Source organism: Coturnix japonica, chromosome 11, assembly GCF_001577835.2.
Source record: "Coturnix japonica isolate 7356 chromosome 11, Coturnix japonica 2.1, whole genome shotgun sequence".
Classification (NCBI taxonomy): Eukaryota; Metazoa; Chordata; class Aves; order Galliformes; family Phasianidae; genus Coturnix; species Coturnix japonica.
Window position 1 is genome coordinate 15,106,489 of NC_029526.1, and position 18,749 is coordinate 15,125,237.

At 40.8% G+C, this 18,749-nt stretch overlaps 1 protein-coding gene across 2 annotated transcripts; it reads right to left on the reverse strand.

The window, feature by feature from the left end:
* Positions 1-1,555: 1,555 nt before the first annotated feature.
* On the reverse strand, positions 1,556-17,471 carry ZDHHC7 (zinc finger DHHC-type palmitoyltransferase 7). 2 transcript variants are annotated; one of them, XM_015874150.1, is made up of 9 exons: positions 17,321-17,471; positions 13,816-13,866; positions 12,540-12,625; positions 10,564-10,886; positions 9,318-9,442; positions 4,762-4,858; positions 4,247-4,328; positions 3,851-3,981; positions 1,556-2,850 (listed from the first exon to the last, which is right to left on the reverse strand). In XM_015874150.1, exons 4-9 carry the CDS (start codon positions 10,867-10,869, stop codon positions 2,674-2,676), a joined length of 918 nt encoding a protein of 305 aa, XP_015729636.1. In that variant the 5' UTR covers positions 10,870-10,886; positions 12,540-12,625; positions 13,816-13,866; positions 17,321-17,471; the 3' UTR covers positions 1,556-2,673. The 2 variants fall into 2 exon arrangements, with proteins under 2 accessions (XP_015729636.1, XP_015729635.1); XM_015874149.1 differs by lacking the exon at positions 13,816-13,866.
* Positions 17,472-18,749: the final 1,278 nt, after the last annotated feature.

An 18,749-nucleotide genomic window follows, 5' to 3' on the forward strand; every position in this document is an offset into this window, starting at 1 on the left:
GAGGTGGGACAGATCATCAGTGCAACTTGCAAAGCAAAAGCAGGACGATTTTAAGGCAAGTCCCAGAACAGGGAGCTAATTACTTCCTAGGCACCATTTCAAGCTCTGCATCTGTTTTATCCTTTATATTGTCAGTAATTTCCAGAAGAAAAAAATAATAGTTTAAATTTTTCAAGAATCCACTTGTAGCTGAATTCCATTACTGGCAATTTGCATTTCATTACCTGCAGACCTACCTCAGTCTCTGAGCACTACCGTTGTTTGTCAGGCCCACATAAAGCAGTTCTAGATCTATGCAGTTCTATTCTCTTGAAAGCAATTTCACAGAATCATAGAATCATAGAATTACCCAGGTTGGAAAAGACCTTGAAGATCATCCAACTGCAGCCTAACCATAGTACCCTTACTCTAAAGGCCCTCCGCTAAATCATATCCCTGAGCACCACATCCAAACGGCTCTTAAACACACCCAGGGATGGTGATTCAACCACCTCCCTGGGGAGCCTATTCCAGTACTTAACTATCCTTTCTGTAAAGAAGTTCTTTCTAATATCCAACCTAAACTTGCCCTGGTGCAACTTGAGGCCATGACCTGGGTTGGAAGGGACCTCAAGGATCATGAAGTTCCAACCCCCCTGCCTTGAACACCTCCCAGGGATGGGGCATCCACAACCTCCCTGGGCAGCCTGTTCCAGGACCTCCCTCACCACTCTCCTAGTAAAAAAGGTAAACTTTTTTGCGGTCAGGACAACCTGTGCTTGGGCTGGGCTGCTGCGTGGGTCACTGCATCCCCTGACACCCTGCCCTTGTCAGCCTGCAGGTTGCCAGCTGTCCCAAGAGCTGCTGAAGCAACTGAAGAAAGAGCTGCAGCAAGTGAAAAGGGAGCTTGGTAGGTGAGGCTGGCTGCTCTGGGGGTGAGGTCCGAGGGTGAGGTGTTCAGGCTGAACACAGTTACTTGTCTCCTGCCCCTTGCTGATAAGACGGCCCAGTGCGAAGCCTATTGTCAGACAACCACCTCCTTGCAGTCTCTGCTCAGAGCAGCAGGTACGTCCCCTTGCTGGGGTGAACCCTCGCCTCTATGCAAGTTGCAGGGATGCTCCTGGGCAACCTGATCTAGTAATTGTGGAAGTTTGGTGGCCCTGCCAAGCAGGGGGGTTGGAACTTCATGATCCTTGAGGTCCCCATCACCCAAGTCATTCTGATTCTATGCTCCAGTGATTCGTTGCTGGGGTCACCAAGGGCTGCTGTGTGGGAGGGATGAATCACAGAATTGTAGGGGTTGGAAGGGACCTCTAGAGATCATCCCCACAATGAAGCTGGGAATGCTGCTCTTGTTCCTCAGGAAACTGTCCAGAAACTGCTGCAGAGGATAAGAACAGCATCTGGGAGACAGACAGAATCACAGAATTATCAAGGTTGGAAAAGACCTACAAGATCATCCAGTCCAACCATTACCAATACTTCCCAGTTAAATTATATCCCTCAACACAACATCCAAACGATTCTTGAACACTTGGAGACTGACAGCTTCATTTCAGATGGAAGGAGATGAAACTAAAATTAATTCCCTTTATTGCAGATTTTTCTACTTTGAAGACATGTTGTACTTGAGAAAGAGGCAAGCTGTGTCAGCACTAAAGGAACTTCCCTTGTTTTTCTGAGTTCTCTGCTCATGGGACCATTTTGTTCACGGGACCATTGAGTTAACAGTATTCCTTCCAGGAAAAGTCTGTACAATAAAAAAGAGCAGAACAAGACCTTACAAAGACAAGTGTTCCGAGTAGATTGATGCCAATCTGCAGTGTTTTTCAGTATAACAGTCACTGGCCCCAGTTATCCCCACTCAGAGGACAAGATACAAACTTCAGAACATCTTCATACTTAAGTTCCTCTAGAATCAATGCACGAGAACTGAAGATGCATATCAGAGGGCAGAATTCTGCCCTCAGCTGTTAGAAGTGTCATTTACTGAAGACTGAGAACTTACCTAAACGCCACATGAGATTAATACTGCCAAACACAAGACATGCTTCTGTGAGCCTGGGAAGACATTTGGCAGGGGTGTAACAGTGCCTCTGACATGTTACGCTGTCATGTGCACAAGTCCCTTGAATCACTTGCATATAAGGAATGTGTGTCTGAGGTGGGACACAAAAGTATAGCTCTGTTTATTAGGACAAGCTGAAATACAAATCAAAACTGAACGAACCCCTATTCCCTGAAAACTGGATTTAGAAAGCTGGGTCTCACATGAGATCACCTTTCACCAGAATGCTTCTCCTTATGATTGACAACTGCACTTAAGTATATAGTTTTCTTAGAAAAAAAACACACTGGTAATTCCCCAAACATTTATCAAATAAAAAGGGTTTAACAAAAAGAAAATGCATAATTAATCTCAAAAAATAAATTACAGTAGCATGACAACATTTGGCTTCTTTAGTGTGACCACGTGCTTTTTTCTATGTTATCTTGCTGTTAAGACCGTTACAGATCCAGTTTGTGTCTCTGAAAGTTAATGAGATGTCTGTGACAATAAACGTATAAAACTCTGCTTGCTACAAGCAAATGTCTGGTATCAGTCTCACCTGGTCACAGATTATACGTAGACAGCCTTCTCTGGCCCCAAATAAATATTATATAGTATTCTTGCAAGTTCCAGCATAAGTAGACTCAAACAGAAAATTCAGGTCCTCCTTTCTTTGATCTCAGTAGGATTTGTCTGATTCTAAATCCTGCGAAAGGATTGATCCACAGGAGTGAAGGCTGACCCCCAAAAACAGATTTCATTCCTTCCCACCGCAGTCTCCGCTCCCACGTTGGCTTTTCACTCTTCAGTCTTTCAATCTCCTGTATGCAAACAGATGTGCAGTGAAACACCGTCCCAAGTCTACAAGGAATTACCAAAACTAATGATTTCACATTCTTTAATTTATAGAGAGCTCACTGGTGTCTTATTGATATTTATTTAGCACAAATGAAATGAGAAAAGCTGATTCAGCCCCATAGGTAGACAGAGGAAGACTTAGAACATACAGCGTATACAAGACAGGCTGGCCTATTTCTACCTTTTCTCCCAGCCCTCCAAACTGAAAGACAAAATGAGCAGAAAAACCTGATGCTAAAGCTAGAAGACCTGTACACAATACACCTACACCAAATGCTCTTTACTCCATTAATTGCATCAAGTAATAACGCTCCCAAGAAGATGCTTGTATAGTAATTATTGAAGCCAGGCTTACTCTCCCAAATGCATTTTATTTTCTTAATTTCCCATTATTGAAGGCCAGATATTTACTGATTTGTTTTTCATTTTGTAACGTACAAAGGTCATTAATACAGGAGTATAAACAGCCCCAGATGAGAAAATTCTAAATAGCCAGGATGCTCAAATTCCTTATATTTCAAATCAATTATCTGGCACCAAATATCCTCTCAAGGCCTGAAACTGCAGATCTCAGGGCAAGGGAATCAAACGTTCAAACTATGGTTCTATCTGAACAAAATATATCAAAATAGAGTAGAAATGTGAAGAATTAAAACAGCTGTAGAAAGCGGTCATTTCTCCTGACATTTCAGGAGTTTCTGGTGGTTGAAAAGTCCAAACTGAAGTCAGCAGTTGTGCAACATGCATAGTTGAAAACCTAGCTATAAAATTTATGTCAGAAAATAAAACAATGCAAGAACAACTGCTAGAAAACTTAAATCAAAGTAGGCTCTCAATTTTATGAGTAAGACTAAAAATTGTGGTTCATTACAGATATCAAGTTTTCCCTCGTGTAAATCAAACTATGTCTAATCCCATCTTTCTAGAAGAACTGTTGATGTATATAAAAGTAGCAGACCTTACCGTTTCATCATTGCATATGGAGTGGATTTGGGTGCCAAACATGACTGCAGTGAAAGTGAGAAACAGAAAACCCTCAAGGCACAAGAAGATCATCAGGATCACAGTTACAGGTGGGGAGAAGTCACTGCATTCTGTGAAAACAACATATTTAGTCATGCAAAAGAAAAAATCTACAGAGCATGTTCATAGTAAGTTATCCCCTCTTCAATAAAGAGCAATAAAAACTGTTTGATACTTGAAATATGCCACAATTATAAGAAACTTAACAGGCATGAGGACATTTTAAGACCTTACAGAAAAAGGCTAAAGGCTCATAATATGTCACGCATAGGACTGAAGTAAGTGGAAGTAATGACTTTTCCTTAGTAACTTCATGGAAGTTAAGTGTTTGCTTACCAGTCCACTGCCCTCGGACACAGGAGAAAAACTGAAACCCACACAGTATGAGAGCATGAGCTGAAATTAGGGCTATATACATCTGGAAATGAGAGAGAGAGAGAGTGATTACTTTTGACTGAAGCCACATAGTAAACCAGACACTGTATTCAGCCAGCTACAGCAAATATACATTCCAATTTTAGTTCAATGCAATGATGTACAAACAAATTCTAATTAAGTCTAAATCTAAAAACATGGGCAACAATTAATGTTTAAAAAGATTAGCTCCATAACTCACACTACAATTTCAACTACTACATAAAACAGTAAAATTCAGATGATTTTAAAAAACAGGTTAAAATGAATACGGACAGAAATACCTGGAGAGTAACTTGGATAGGTGAAAAAAAGAACAACAAAAAAATCACAAAGGAATTTTGCCCATAAGCCATTACTCTCTACAAATGCCATCAAAACAGATACAACAAAGGTAGATTGGTGCTGAAATCATGCTGCTGTTGATTTTCCCTTACCGTAAACAAAACAAAAAACCTCTGATTTTTCTCCCCCACGCAGTTATTCACCCAAGGGCAGTGGTGATCCATCTTTCGAATGCATCGTTTGCAAATGCTAGAGGAAAGAAAACAAGACTTTAGTTGAGAAACCAGAGCTTGCACTTTAGAATAGAGATAAATGTATTCAGTGGCTGGAAGATGATGTGCTGAAATGAAATTTCTTGATAAACTGGAAAATGAAAAATCAAATGTTTCAAAAGTTCACTTTATATCTGGCCATACAGCACCAAAGGGCTCAATTCTGTTATACTCAGGCCCATCTGCAGACAAATATCAACCATTATATGGGAGAAACAGAACAGCCAAAAATGAACTGAGCTTCTTCCTTATATCAATAGCTTAAGACAGGCAGAGACTCAGAGCATTTCATATTTTCCTGCAAAACATTCAAAATGTTACGCATTTTCGTTTCAGCAAATACAGAGCTCAATAGGCCTCATAAATTCAGGCACTGTTATTCAAAGCGTGCTTATTTATGCGTAACATCTACGAATGCTGCAGCAACAAGCCATGAAATAAAGCCAGATTCCTATTAGAGTGGAGAAAGTTGGAAAAAAAGCAGTGTTCCCATGCACAAAGGAATTTTTAAATCACTGTATATGGATTACTTCAAAGTAGTTGAGGAAGAAGAACACACACCTATGCTGGCAACAGGAAGGGATCCCAAATCTCACACAGCCCCCCTGATGTTCCCTTTGCTCTGGGCTACGACAACCCACCCCTACATTCCCACTGCTTCTTCTTTTATCCATGAAAACTCCTTTGATGAAAATCGCTGTCCAAATAGTGTTTTCACACAAGAACATTACCATAAAGAAACACAGCTCAGAAGAAAACAGGTATGTGTTATAATACAAGAAGAATTTTACAGAGCAGCAGCAGCCATGGATCGAGATAGGGACTTCACAGAGCAGCAGCTGCAGAGCAGGATAAACAGCATGAGAACCAAGGACACCTCTAGGAAAAGAATGAATGGCTTGTGGCTTTGTAAAATCCTTGTACTACAACAATAAGAGCCTAGACCTAGAGGTGTCCTTGGTTCTCATGCTGTTTATCCTGCTCTGCAGCTGCTGCTCTGTGAAGTCCCTATCTCGATCCATGGCTGCTGCTGCTCTGTAAAATTCTTCTTGTATTACAACAGGTATGATTCATGACAAGATGTTCAGAAGGCTCTCCAAAAGATTCTCCTTCCAGAGCATGAGCCTTTAAGTTCATCCTCCTGTTGATTCTTGAGCTGTATGGGAAAGATGAGCTAATGCTAGTCACCATGACCATGCAGGTCTTCTCATGGAACACAGAAAATACACTGCAACTCTAAGAAGACTATTAAGGTGAAGAACTGAGAAAAATCATGCCCAGATTCAAATCAAGTCAATCATTTCAAAGGATGGGAAGTGGGCAGGAATCACTTTTGCTCATTCAGTATTTCTCACAAGCCTACTCAGCTCTCCCAAGACATCAGATGCCTGGAACCCTGCCTTCATTTCTAATTTAACTCCACCATTCAACGAATGCTCCCAGCTATCAAACTAGCAGTGATGCTGAAAGCAGTGGCATAGCTTTCCTCCCACCATAGCCATTTGTATGCTGTTTCCTCCCTGGTTCCAGCACTGACATTCATGCAGCAAGAGTTCAGGGAAATCACTCCATTCGCTGCAATCTGGGTCATTTCACTGCACAGCTGCATGAGCCCTGATGCCTGCATGAGAGGAAGGAACAGCACGGCAATAAGAGCAAGAAGCTGCAGACAAAGGAAGGTCTTCTCCAGTTTGCTGAATGCACCCAGGCAGTTGCAGATGCAATTACAGCTTTGAATGCCAAGGATGACATTCAGAAAGACACAGCTACAGGCTTGACAGAAATTGGCCTGGATAACAGAAACTCACAGAAAAACTGAAGCAACCATCTCAGTGACTTGACTCTGAATATTAGTTTCCCACACAGAAACACAGGCATTCAGAATAGGGTGGGAATAACAGTTGTGCCTCTGCAGAAATGACACAGCATTCACTCTGCATAATCTCCTCCTTATGCTGAAAGTGTTAACTGCCCAGTAAAATCTTGGTTTCAAGTGTTTTATAGGGCCTAGATACCCAAGTTGTAAACAAAGGTTTCTTGTTTGTTTTCCCATCACGAATGGTATTATGAAATTATTTTCCTTCCTCAACAGAACTTCTGCAACATTGCACAACAATTTTCATAACTACATCATAAGAGTCTCTTCTGTTAATAATTTACTACTCCAAATCTGCACTGTGGCTTTGAGTGCAACTGTTTCTCAATAGGGAACGACTTTAATTCGCATTTTCAACTCTCTTTTATCAGCAAAGTGCCACTTTGATTACTTGGAACTATACCATCTCCTCAATATACTCAGAATGGGTTTGTAAGCCAATAAGAAGCTTGCAGAATAATCAAACTAGCTTTTTTTCCCCCCATTTGGAACACTTTTGAAGTGCTAAGTCTATGGCAAATAAGCAGATTCTAGTACATGTTTTCCAGCCTGTTTACCTGTCCACACGACACATAATCAACATTCAGGAAACTGCAGAATAAAACCAACCTTTGTTTTTTACTTATGAAAAGTTAATAAGCTACTAGTAGCATGATATGCCTAATATAAAGAAAGACGGTTAAACTGGATACCCAACTGCTGAGAAAAGCATGACAGCAGGCTCGTAAAAACCCTTTCAGGTCCAACTTTTCCCTTTCAGAATGCAGAACATTTCACAAAGTATCTTAACAAAGCATAGAAAAGTAAAAATATAATAATCACAAGGCCACAAAATCAGAATAATTTGGGTTGGAAGGGATCCTGAAGGCCATCTAGTTCCAGCTCTTGCCATCTTCTACTACGCCCATGAAGAATACTAATTATTCCATCAGCACTGCCTTATCTGGGATCCCAGGCTACTGGAACACCCAACATTGCTGTGTCTGCAGCAGGAGGCCCAGATGTAAACCAGCAGCTCTATAGTTTCATCTGAAACCCCCACAGTTGTTACATCCAGGATTACCATTCAAGCAGTGCCTATGCAGAGTCACACAGCTGCATGGGCTCTGAGCTCTTCATTCTCCAGCTTCTTTGCTCATATGTAGAGTTCAACATAAAATGTCTTCATTTTGCAAATCAGAAAATCCTGTAGGGATTGAAGATGTGGGAAACACTTCACAGAGATACCTGTAAAGTCTGTAGGAGCCAGCCTAAATCGGCCATGAGCAAATTAACAAGATCCAACCTACACTCAGTAGTGCCTCTGGGTATCCCTTTGCTGCATCCCACGAACACAACACAATCTGAACAGATGGCACAAAGCTGTTCTGGCTCCCCATAGGATAACAGTTTATATTCTAGCACAAGAAAGCAGCTGCACTGCTTCCACCCCCAAGCCTGCCCAGCTAACAGCACAGCTGTGTTCATGTAATGCTCTGCTGGAGCTAATACTGCCAGCCAGAATCAAACTCATTGCACATGAAGCCATGCCTGGTGTCTGCATCCATGCCACAGCTAATCTGAAATACAGAGAAATCAACCGAAAGATAATTCTATACACGGCTACTTATATACGACACTTTTCTCCTCATATTCCAGATACAAAAACCCACTCACATCTGAGATGAGAGCAAGATTTCAGCGCCAAAGCAGAGTATTTATAATGGAAACAGCTTTTCAGCCATAACTTTCACACAGATATGTGATACAGTGAGACATTTAATTTAGAAACCACACATTTACGGAGCATGTAAAGTGTCCTGAGAAGACTTCTGTTCTTTTGAAGGTTACTAGCTCAGAAACTTAATATGCAACTTAATTCAATACAATATACTCTTCACACCTAGAAAGAGATGCAAGAAACATTTACATATTTATGTGAGCCCTAATGATGCAGGTATATCTATTTTTACCTCACACAATAAATATCAGAAATGCACATTCATACTGTCTGAAAATTCAGAAGATTGAGAATGATCAAAACCATGTGTATTTTACTATACCATGCGTATATATCCTATATGCGTAGCCCACTAAGTTCAAATTACCATCGCTTTGATCGTAATTAAAATGAATCTTCAACAAACAGAAATACATTGAATTGATTTTTCATAAAACTCTGAGAAAACAAGGAACCAATACAGATATAATTTCAAGTGAAGCACTATGAATTATCTATAGTGAATCACTATGAATTATACTATCAGTATTTTCTTGATTTAAAATCGAAGGAGCCACTTCATCAGTTTCTATCTTGAGATTCTTGCCTTCTCCCCCCATTACTAAAGCGTGGCATAATAATTAGAATGATTCAAAGGTAAACAGATTTTAAAATTTACAGCATCTCTTGCTTCCTTCCCCTCATCCACATTCATGCTATAGCATAAGACATTCTGCAACGTATACATATCTGAAAACTTTATTGGATATCAAAAGATATCTGCAGGGAAAAATTGACATATAAATCAGGAAGACACATTATGCATAACTGCTTTAAAAAAAAAAGCAAACCAGGGCATACCTGCAATGGTGCGCACGTTCAGGTTTGATACTACAGCACTTCGGACATTTGTAGATCACTTCTCCTGGTTTTAGTTGCAAATTATCCATGTACTCCTTAGTGGCATTTCCTTTGGGTACAGCCCCCTGAAATCATTTCAATTAAAAGAGAAAATGCTGCTTAAATGGTATGAAAGTGTTGAATAATACATTTTTATAGACTCCATACCAGTAATCTCAGGATAATTACTGAAACAAGTTCATTTACATGATGTTAATCTGCCAGAAGCCAGAACCACTTCAAATGAGCAAGCTACCAATACGTGACCTCCAGTTCAATTTCATTTCAGCAAGAGACATCTACGGCCAAGTATTAGCATACTTCTGCCAGAATCTGTCATTGCTTAAATAGAATGATGAGGAAGACACACTATTACATGCAGATACAGGCACTACAGGTATAATATTTGCTTAAAGTTACTCCAAGTTCAGCACAACTAGATTTGCCTTCACATAAATGTGACATTTTACTGTTAGGCCATTCCATCCACAAAAGTTAACTCAGCAACAACTACTTGAAAGATTTTATTTCAGCTCTCCAATTCCAAGCTACTCAAAAACAAGTTTTTCAGAACCACATATTCTTTTTTTCCCTTTACCCCCAAGCTTTTAGCTTGCAAACCAACAGTATAACCACCACCAGCTTTGCCATTTTGCACCCAGCATTTCCTTTTGCTACTGTGAAATAACTTTGTGGCAGACAGCTGAAAGAACCAAGTCAGAGGAAAAACAAACCTGCCTGAGAGACGGTTCAAGTCCTGCCCCAGATGAAATCTGCACCACAACAAATTCTGAAGTAACCTACCCTTAAACTTTCTTAGGTGTCAGCCTATAGAAGTCATAACATTTTAATCAACTATTCCATAAACTCTTTCAAAATCCTAGAGAAAACAGTGTTACCCCCCTCATCATTCTTCCAACAGATTTACTTCCTGGAAGTAATAGATTCATTTAACAAATGAACTGTACTTCTCTTGAGCCCACCTCTGCCTTATAATGTGTTTTATGTTGCCTGCTTCTCAATTCAAAGCTAATTTATGGTTTCATTCATATAAAAATAGGCGAAGTGTAGGTATAGTCCCTCCAACTTGAGGAGTTCTTGTCTAACACTATTTTCCCTAGTAAGAGGGAACAAATACCAAATTCCTCTGCTGCTGACGAGTGATATGAAAGAATACTCCAACACCAAGGAGCAGTTGCATACTTACTGGATCGGTTAGCATGGTTCTCAGATGTGATGACAAAGCTAGCACTGCCAAGCAGTTAAAGAGAACACCGTTGATCACAGAGTACCAAAAGTCTTTGGAAGGCAGCAGCATGACAAAAGTCACTACGAAGTCTGCATAGACAACCAGAAGCCATGTCATTATAGCACAGACCATACCACAGCCATCTCGGATGAACCAAACCCTTTCTGCCATGTCGGCCTCTGAGGATGAGGAATCATAGCTGTCATTTTCAGCAAGAAGTGGGTGGTGCTCAACATCACGGAATCTGTGCCCCGATGACTGCATGGTTCTCTGGACTTGCCCTGCATGAAGCAAAGATACCATTATTACACACGAGGAAAGCAGAAATACGGGTGTACTCCTTTCCCATTTCTGCAAAATAAAATATATTCAGCTTCAAAATAATGGAAAGGATTGTAGGATCAAAACTTAACAGTTCTATGACTGCATGAGGATGAAATATTTCTCTAAGACACTAATATACAAAGTTTCAGCAACAATTTTGTTCCATAACTTCATTTGTATCATGTTAACTTGATGCTTGATTTCAAAATAATCTTAAGTCCACCTTGCTATGCCTGTAAACGACTCATCTCTTTTTGTTAAAAATGTAATCTCCTTTTTTAGCCCTAATTATTCCAAATGGCAAATTCTTCATCCGATTACAGATGATGTCTCTCAGAAAACTGCAAACTACAAGATTAGCCTGTAGAGTTTTTGTACTGCTTCATAACTCCAGCAAAAAGTAGAATAGAAATACCAGCGCTCCAAAACACTGTTAAGAAAAAGTAGAGCAAGTTAGAAAGTGTGGGAATACAAGAAAAGCTGTTCAGAGCAGCACCTGTGGAGCAAGATAAACAGCATGAGAACCAAGGACACCTCTGGAAGAAGAAGGGACTCACAGCTCTGATTGGAAATGTGCCTGCGTGGACAGTTGAAAAGTGTTTGTAGAATGCTTTGTTGACATGTAAAGGCGGTTGGGAAAGTTGTAAGGGCAGATGGGAAAGTTAGAAAACAAAATCTTGTGAAGGGATGTGAGAACTTGTAATAAATGATTTGGATCGTTCACATCTGAGTCCGTGCCTCAAACACTGCAAAAAAACATCTCAGATCAGACCAGACCTAAGGGAAACAAATGGCAGTGGTTAAATTAGCACAGCAACGGATTGCATTAACCAGATTTTCAAAGAACACATTAATTAATTTCATCAAAATGCTTTTAAGGCTTTGCTGTTGTTCCAATCTGAAACAAAAACAAGATTCAAAACCGTATCAGTCTTCATGAAAACAGTTATTTTTCAAATATCTCTAGCCAGAAAAGATACACACTGAAGTATTGTCAACAACCAGAGACAAATTAAAGCCTAAACATTAAGACTGGGCTCTTACCTTGAAGTATACTGTGTTCCAAAACTTATATTGATTCATGCTATTAAAGGCCATATCAAAGAGAGATGTGAAAGCATTATATTGATTGGTGATAGCTATGAAGAAGTTTCGGGTTTTTCCTCTGTAATAATGGTAGTCTATATGAGACTTTGGTGGGTTACATCCCAAGACTCTGAATATAGCCTAAAAGGGTCAAAGCAACCAGCACCAAGTGAAAGGCCTCTCAGTGGAGACGGTTTTCAAATGAAGTTCTATGTTTTCAGAACCTTCCAAACCCTCTCAGTGCTATCTACCATCTCAGCAGTAGAAATGTCATCAAGGCAAGTTTTCAGCTGCTCAGACCCAACAAGTTATCATCATAAATCAGGGCGTCGAGATTCTGAAAAGATATAAATCAGTATCTCCACATCCCCTGACAAATATGAGTTTTAGATTAATTCTGCAAACAGCTACTCCAGTATGCAAACAGAATAGCATGAGATAGCTGTATTCACTTTAATCGTTTAAAAGATACCCGAGACATTTTTAACATAGCATGAAAAATTGAAATAAAAAGAATACTATACCACACAATTGTTTCGTATGTTATTCTGACATCATGTCCTTCCTTTGGGCTGCACTAGGATATTCACATAGTCATATCTGATGGAATCTGTAAAGACATCAGAAAAAAAATGATTAGTAAAACACTTTTACTTTATCAGGAAAACGTTAAGTAGAAACAACGTGCTACAATAGGACTATGCTGCATGTTAATGTCAGGAAGCAAGCTTCTGACCAGAGGGGATAAAAGCCTTTTAGAGTTTTTAAGTTATCATAAAAATCACTCTAAAAAACTCTAAACAGTGTTTCAATTAACACAGTATCCATCTTGATCTTTAAGATCACAAACTAAAATAGCCAAAAAGTTTGGTTTTCCTGTTTGCTGTTCCTCTACGAATAGAAGATAAAGTATGCAAAACCAAACAAAAAACCAACTTGACTTGATGGACTTCATTCCTTAGAGCAAGGTTTTGGGTAGCAAACGTGCCTGCTATTATTTCTGTAATTCTAACATGATAAGCTAGGAGCGAATGCTTTAAAACTAATTATTAATCCAAATAGGGACAATTCAAAATAAAGAAGCCACTCTTTCCAGAATCTGTATATAAAAGAAAACGTTCCACAATTACGCCAATGGAAATAAGCACTTAGAAAGTTCTCCTTGCTGACATTTCAAATGCAGGCAACTAATTGTTATATTATTACAGGTACAAGTCAGTGTAAGAAGTGAAACTCCGGCATGAGCTGTTCTAACCACGTCTTATTTCACAATACAAATGTTTCACCAACTTTAATCACGCTCCTTCCTTTTCACTAGGATGAAAAGGACACTCAAGCTGAAGCCAGACTGTGTGAAGCAAGACCATTTCTTTTAAACAGCCTAGAAGTTTACCATTTTTATAATGAATAGGAACACGTTTTCTTTAGAAAATCAGGTATTTCAAAGCTTGAAAAGTGTCAGCAGTTCCATTCTGGAAATCAGCATCTACTATTTGAAGCAAGGGAAGTTACACCAAGACAGGCTTCCCCTGGAAACAAGAAGACTCATATCTTATTTAAACAAAATTGTATCATCTATAGAAGCCTAAAAGGTAATGAATGTTCTTAATGCACATATTACTGAGCAATGCTACCGAATTCTGTTTTGCTTTGTGAATAACCTTTTATACTCTTGTTAAACAAGCTTTCACAATGTTGTGATAGCTAGGATCATTAAGTTGTCACTGACGTGGCATTTTGAGGAAGTAGATAAAGCAAAGAAAGGCTGAGTACATCACGTTAATTTCCAGCGTCACCCACCTGTTCCCTGAGGTGAAGATGACAAGCAATAGAAGATGACATGTTAAACCTCTGCAGGTAAAATATTGAAGTCAGAGGAATCATTTGAAATTATTAACAGAGAACTCAATGACAAGACAGGGACATGATTCGTTTGGTCAGTTCCCTAATCCTCACTGTAGCTGCGTGTGATGTGTCAGTGCTTTTTGCAGCATCTCTCGTTCTTGCTTTACATGGAAGTGCCACCATAGTTCAGCTTTCACAAGAATAACAGATACAGACATTCTGATGTGACTCCTCCTTCCTTGGCCACTTCTGCTACCCCTCTCTAGCTGCCTACCCCATTACCCATCGGTCTCCTTTAAAGGGAGAGGGATCAACGTATGAAAAGCACTGACACTTTATTAAGCACCATGCACCCCCACCAAGAGACTCACAGCTATAAGTGCCTGATTTACTCACTGCACTGTTTGTCCCCATCAAAATTTACACTGTGTCTTTGTTAAACAGCTGAAGTACAAACATCCAGGACAAAGCATAATGCTTTGAACCTAATATCTACAAACAATGGTTTTTAATTTGGCCTTTTCCAAGTATCTGGCACTGGAAGATAACACTGAATCATTCAACATTTCATGCAGAACATAATCCCTTTACACAGGTGATTATATTAAATCTAATCTAATGCAGTTCCACTGTTAGGTGTTACTTGAATTTCTCAGGTTAAGTATGTCCTATCTGACCTACATCTCATTGTTAACTAAATGCAGGCACAAACAGCAGGCACTTTATTGGAATAACAAGGGTATTAAGAAGTGACAAGCAGGCTGCCTAGAAAGCATGGGAAAATATAAGGAAAAACTGAAGTTATATTAAAAACTCGAAACCAGTGGATAGACATATAAATTTCACAGACAGACAGATAAGAATTGATGTACAGGTCTAAAATCCATCAGCTGCCAAAAGCCAAATATCCTGGGGTCACTTTATAGCTACACAGTGCACAGCTCTTTAGATTCCTCCTATTTCAGTGACAATGCAGTAAAGAACTCTTTTCCTTCAGCTCTGCTGACTAAATACTGCTAAGTCAGAAGCTGTGGGGATGCTCTCAGGTATCACACACTTATATAAGCAGTGCTTACATACGATCGATTCAAATCCTGCATAGAAAACACAGTATTGGTGGAATATCAAAATTAAAGAATTGTAGTTTAAACATTAACTTCAAAAACTGCAAAGTTTAAAAGCACACCAAGTGGGCAAACTTACTACTGTGCCCATTATCATGGGCAACTTGGACCATTTGTTGCTGATAGATATCCACCAGATAACGCCTAAACATACCCATGCCTAATCTGAGTGTCTAACTTTTCATTGCAGGTGCATGCGATCCAAACTGAAAAGACATTTAATACATAAACTATGGTTTGTTTTGACTTCTCTCAGTGACTGAACCAGCAAACACCCTCAGAGCACACAAATAAAACTGCTCCAGGAACTCCATCAAGCTGTAACCGTATGGAAAACACTCTCTTCAGCCTGAGCAATTCCTTATCAACTCAATCAGCCCAACATCCACCAACTACAACCTCAATTCTATCCCACCCCCTCAGTGACAAAGCTCACTCCTTCTTTTACACACTTTATGCCACATTTGCCTCACGAATGTATTATTTATGCTTTGTTGCCCTTCTTTGAACTAAGCAATATCTCCTCTACTACATGCACACGCTGACATTTTACAGTGGAAACATAGAACAAATGTGCTGCTGTTTGCATGCACAGCTGGCAGCAAATTCAAGAGACAATCTTCATTAAGTGTGTATTTAACAGCGAAGTTTAAAGCCACTGTAACGATCCCCCTTATGCCAACCTTATACAGCAAGTAGGACACAAAAGAACAGTGAAAGTGTTAATTTTCAGCTCTGGAAAGGGAATGCATTTCACAAGACTTAAGTGCTCAACAAAGAAGTACAGTAACCAATTCACCATGAGTTCACAGGCCGACAAGAACAAGGACAAAACACTTTTGGACTCAAGAACAACCCCTGTCCTTTACCCAAGGACGGACACAAGCATATTTACATGAGTAACGGCCAGCCTTTATAGCATTCCTACTTTGGAACAGGGCCACAGACTCTCATTGAGATTAGACACTAGAAAGCTTAAACAACTACCAGCATTGTTGCGTGGAAGCTGGAAACTCTTTTGTCAATGACAAATGGATGTCAACGTTCTACTTGAGAGTACAGCTTTTTATTGCAACCTTTGCATTTAATACATCATGCAATATCCTTACATTCATTTAAAGACAGTTTCCATATGACCATCACTGACTGCTAGTAAGTACAGTTTTCCACTAGCTATTATACCATTTCTACCTGTGATTTCTCCTTCAAGGATCCAAGAAGTAACATCACAGATCAAAGCTGAACTCACAGTTCCTCAGTATGGATTAAGAGCGTTAAAGCCTTTGTTTTCACACCAGATAAGACCACCAAGAAACCGTTCTCTTTGCTCTTTGGCCTTTCAACCACTGCAGAACACAAAACACTTGCTTCCCAAACCATTTGCTTCCCTAGAGCTCTATGCCTTCATCAAAGGCGTAAATAGAAAATTCACGAGGAAAATATAGCACAAAATGTATTCATTTAGAGCAAAAGCATGACAATTTAGACTAAAAGCATGAGAAATCATTACCAGCTTTTTCAGTCATGAGGAGCTCACTGAATTCTAACCTAAAACCCCTCCATTTCCATTCCACCCCCTAATGAATCAGCACAGCTCCAGTGCTCCCAAGATCAAACCCAGATCTCCCAAGTCAAAGAGCATCAAGCATTGAAAGATCTAATTTAAGGCTGTTAATGTGAACAGTCACAGCGACTTCAACCCAATTACGTCTCTGCAATATAACTCAGCACCAGACCCCCCTGTCAGGGCCTGACCCCTCTAACCTTTCCATCTCATCTATCACCCAGGCCTTGACGGAACCTCCGCTCCATAACCTGAAACGAACTGGCTCCCCGAGGAGAGAGCTGAAGGGGGAGAGCACAGAATCACAGAATGACCCGGGTTGGAAGAGACCTCAAGGATCATGTAGTTCCAACCCCCCTGCCTAGCAGGGCCACCAAACATACACCTTTACTAGATCAGGTTGCCCAGGAGACCCCATAGATCCCCATAGAGACCCCATAGATCCCCATAGAAACCCCAAAGACCCCCATGGAATCCCCAAAGACCCCATGGAAATCCCCAAAGATTCCCATGGAATCCCCAAAGACCCCATGGAATCCCCATAGAGACCCCATAGACCCCACATCGACCCCCATAGATCCCCATATAGACCCCACAGACCCCCGTAGATCCCCATAGAGACCCCATAGACTCCACAGATCCCCATAGAGACCCCATAGATCAGGTTGCCCATGGCTCCGTCCAACCTGGTCTTATTTTGTACTGAGGGCTCCACACCTGGACACAGTACTCCAGATGTGGCCTCACAAGAGCAGAGCAGAGCATCACTTACCTCAGGGGGGCGGCCCCGCTGCTCTCAGTACCGTATCTGGCTCCGTCCTTGCGGGTCGTTGGGCCGAACCGGGGCCGAGCCCCCCCCGCCGGGCTGTGGCGGCCGCCACCTTGCCGCGGAGCTCAGCACAACCGGAAGTGGGCAGGGTAGCGCCGCAGGAGGCGGAAGTAGGCCTGCCCTCACTGCGCAGGCGCAGCAGTGAGTAGGGCTGTCTGCTGGCACTATGCGCATGCGCACAAAAAGAAGGGGGGGGGGGGGGGGGGGAGATGAGGTACAAACCATCTCACCCAACACTGTGTGAGACCTGGGAGTATTTAAAACACATTAAGAAAAAGCCCCCAGTAAAGGGTTTTTCTGCCCCCATTATGACAGCTCAGACACACTTTGCTCTCTTATTGTAGCGTGAACACCATCTAGTGGGGCACGGGCAGCAAGTGTTGATACATGCAATAAAATATGCAATAAAATATGCAATAAAATACAGCTGTCTGCATGTCTGTGCATGTTTCTATGCTTCTTCCCTTCCATTTCCTTCTCCTTCTGCACCCAAATGTTGGGGGCTTCAGAAGAATTGGATATATCATCTTCTATTTCCCAACACATGAATTTCATACCTTGAAATGTGGGACTAGGTGGAACTATCACCAAACTGCACCATTCAAATGGCAGCACACAACCATCTATGCACAGAAACCAGCCTCTAACACTCTGTTCTCCCTCCGTGCCATTCTGATGCAGTGGAAATGCCACAACCCATTTCAGTGCAAGTGATGTCTTGTCATTTGACAGTGTAATGTAACTGCTTTTGTCCATCGGATGGTGCATCACTTGTTTCTACAGCTGGAGGGCATCTTAAAACGTGTTGGAGTCATACTGACCTTGGTAAGCAGTGTGCATCTCTCCACACAGGAAAACAGAGGGAGAAATGGTATAGACAAAGCAGTTATTTAGCAACTAATACTACTAATAATAACAACATACAGTGTCATGTGGCATAAACACAGGCTGAAAACAGGAGATTCTCTCCCAAACCAGAGCCTTCTCAAAGTTCAGGCATATATTGGTCTTGCACTATGCATGTGGGTATTGCTGGTATTGGTGGATGTAGTTCTGATTCATTTGCAGCTCTCTGAGGGTTAGTTCCTCCTGAATTCAAAAACCAAACAAGCCAGTTGCACGTTTTACTTCCCACGTTTATTGCTAAGCATGTGGAGCAGGGCTTGGTCAGGCCTGTTTTAATATGCACGCTGTTGTTTTGTTTTGCCATGCTAAAAACGCTACCAGACATGTCAGGACTTCGGTTCTTCTGCAAGTCCTGCTGTTTTGGAATCACTTCCCCAGCAAACAGTACTGCCAAGATAAATTGTTTGTCAGAGATAACTTCAAGCCCTCCAACACATTACCTAAGAAATGCTGGAAAATAATGCTG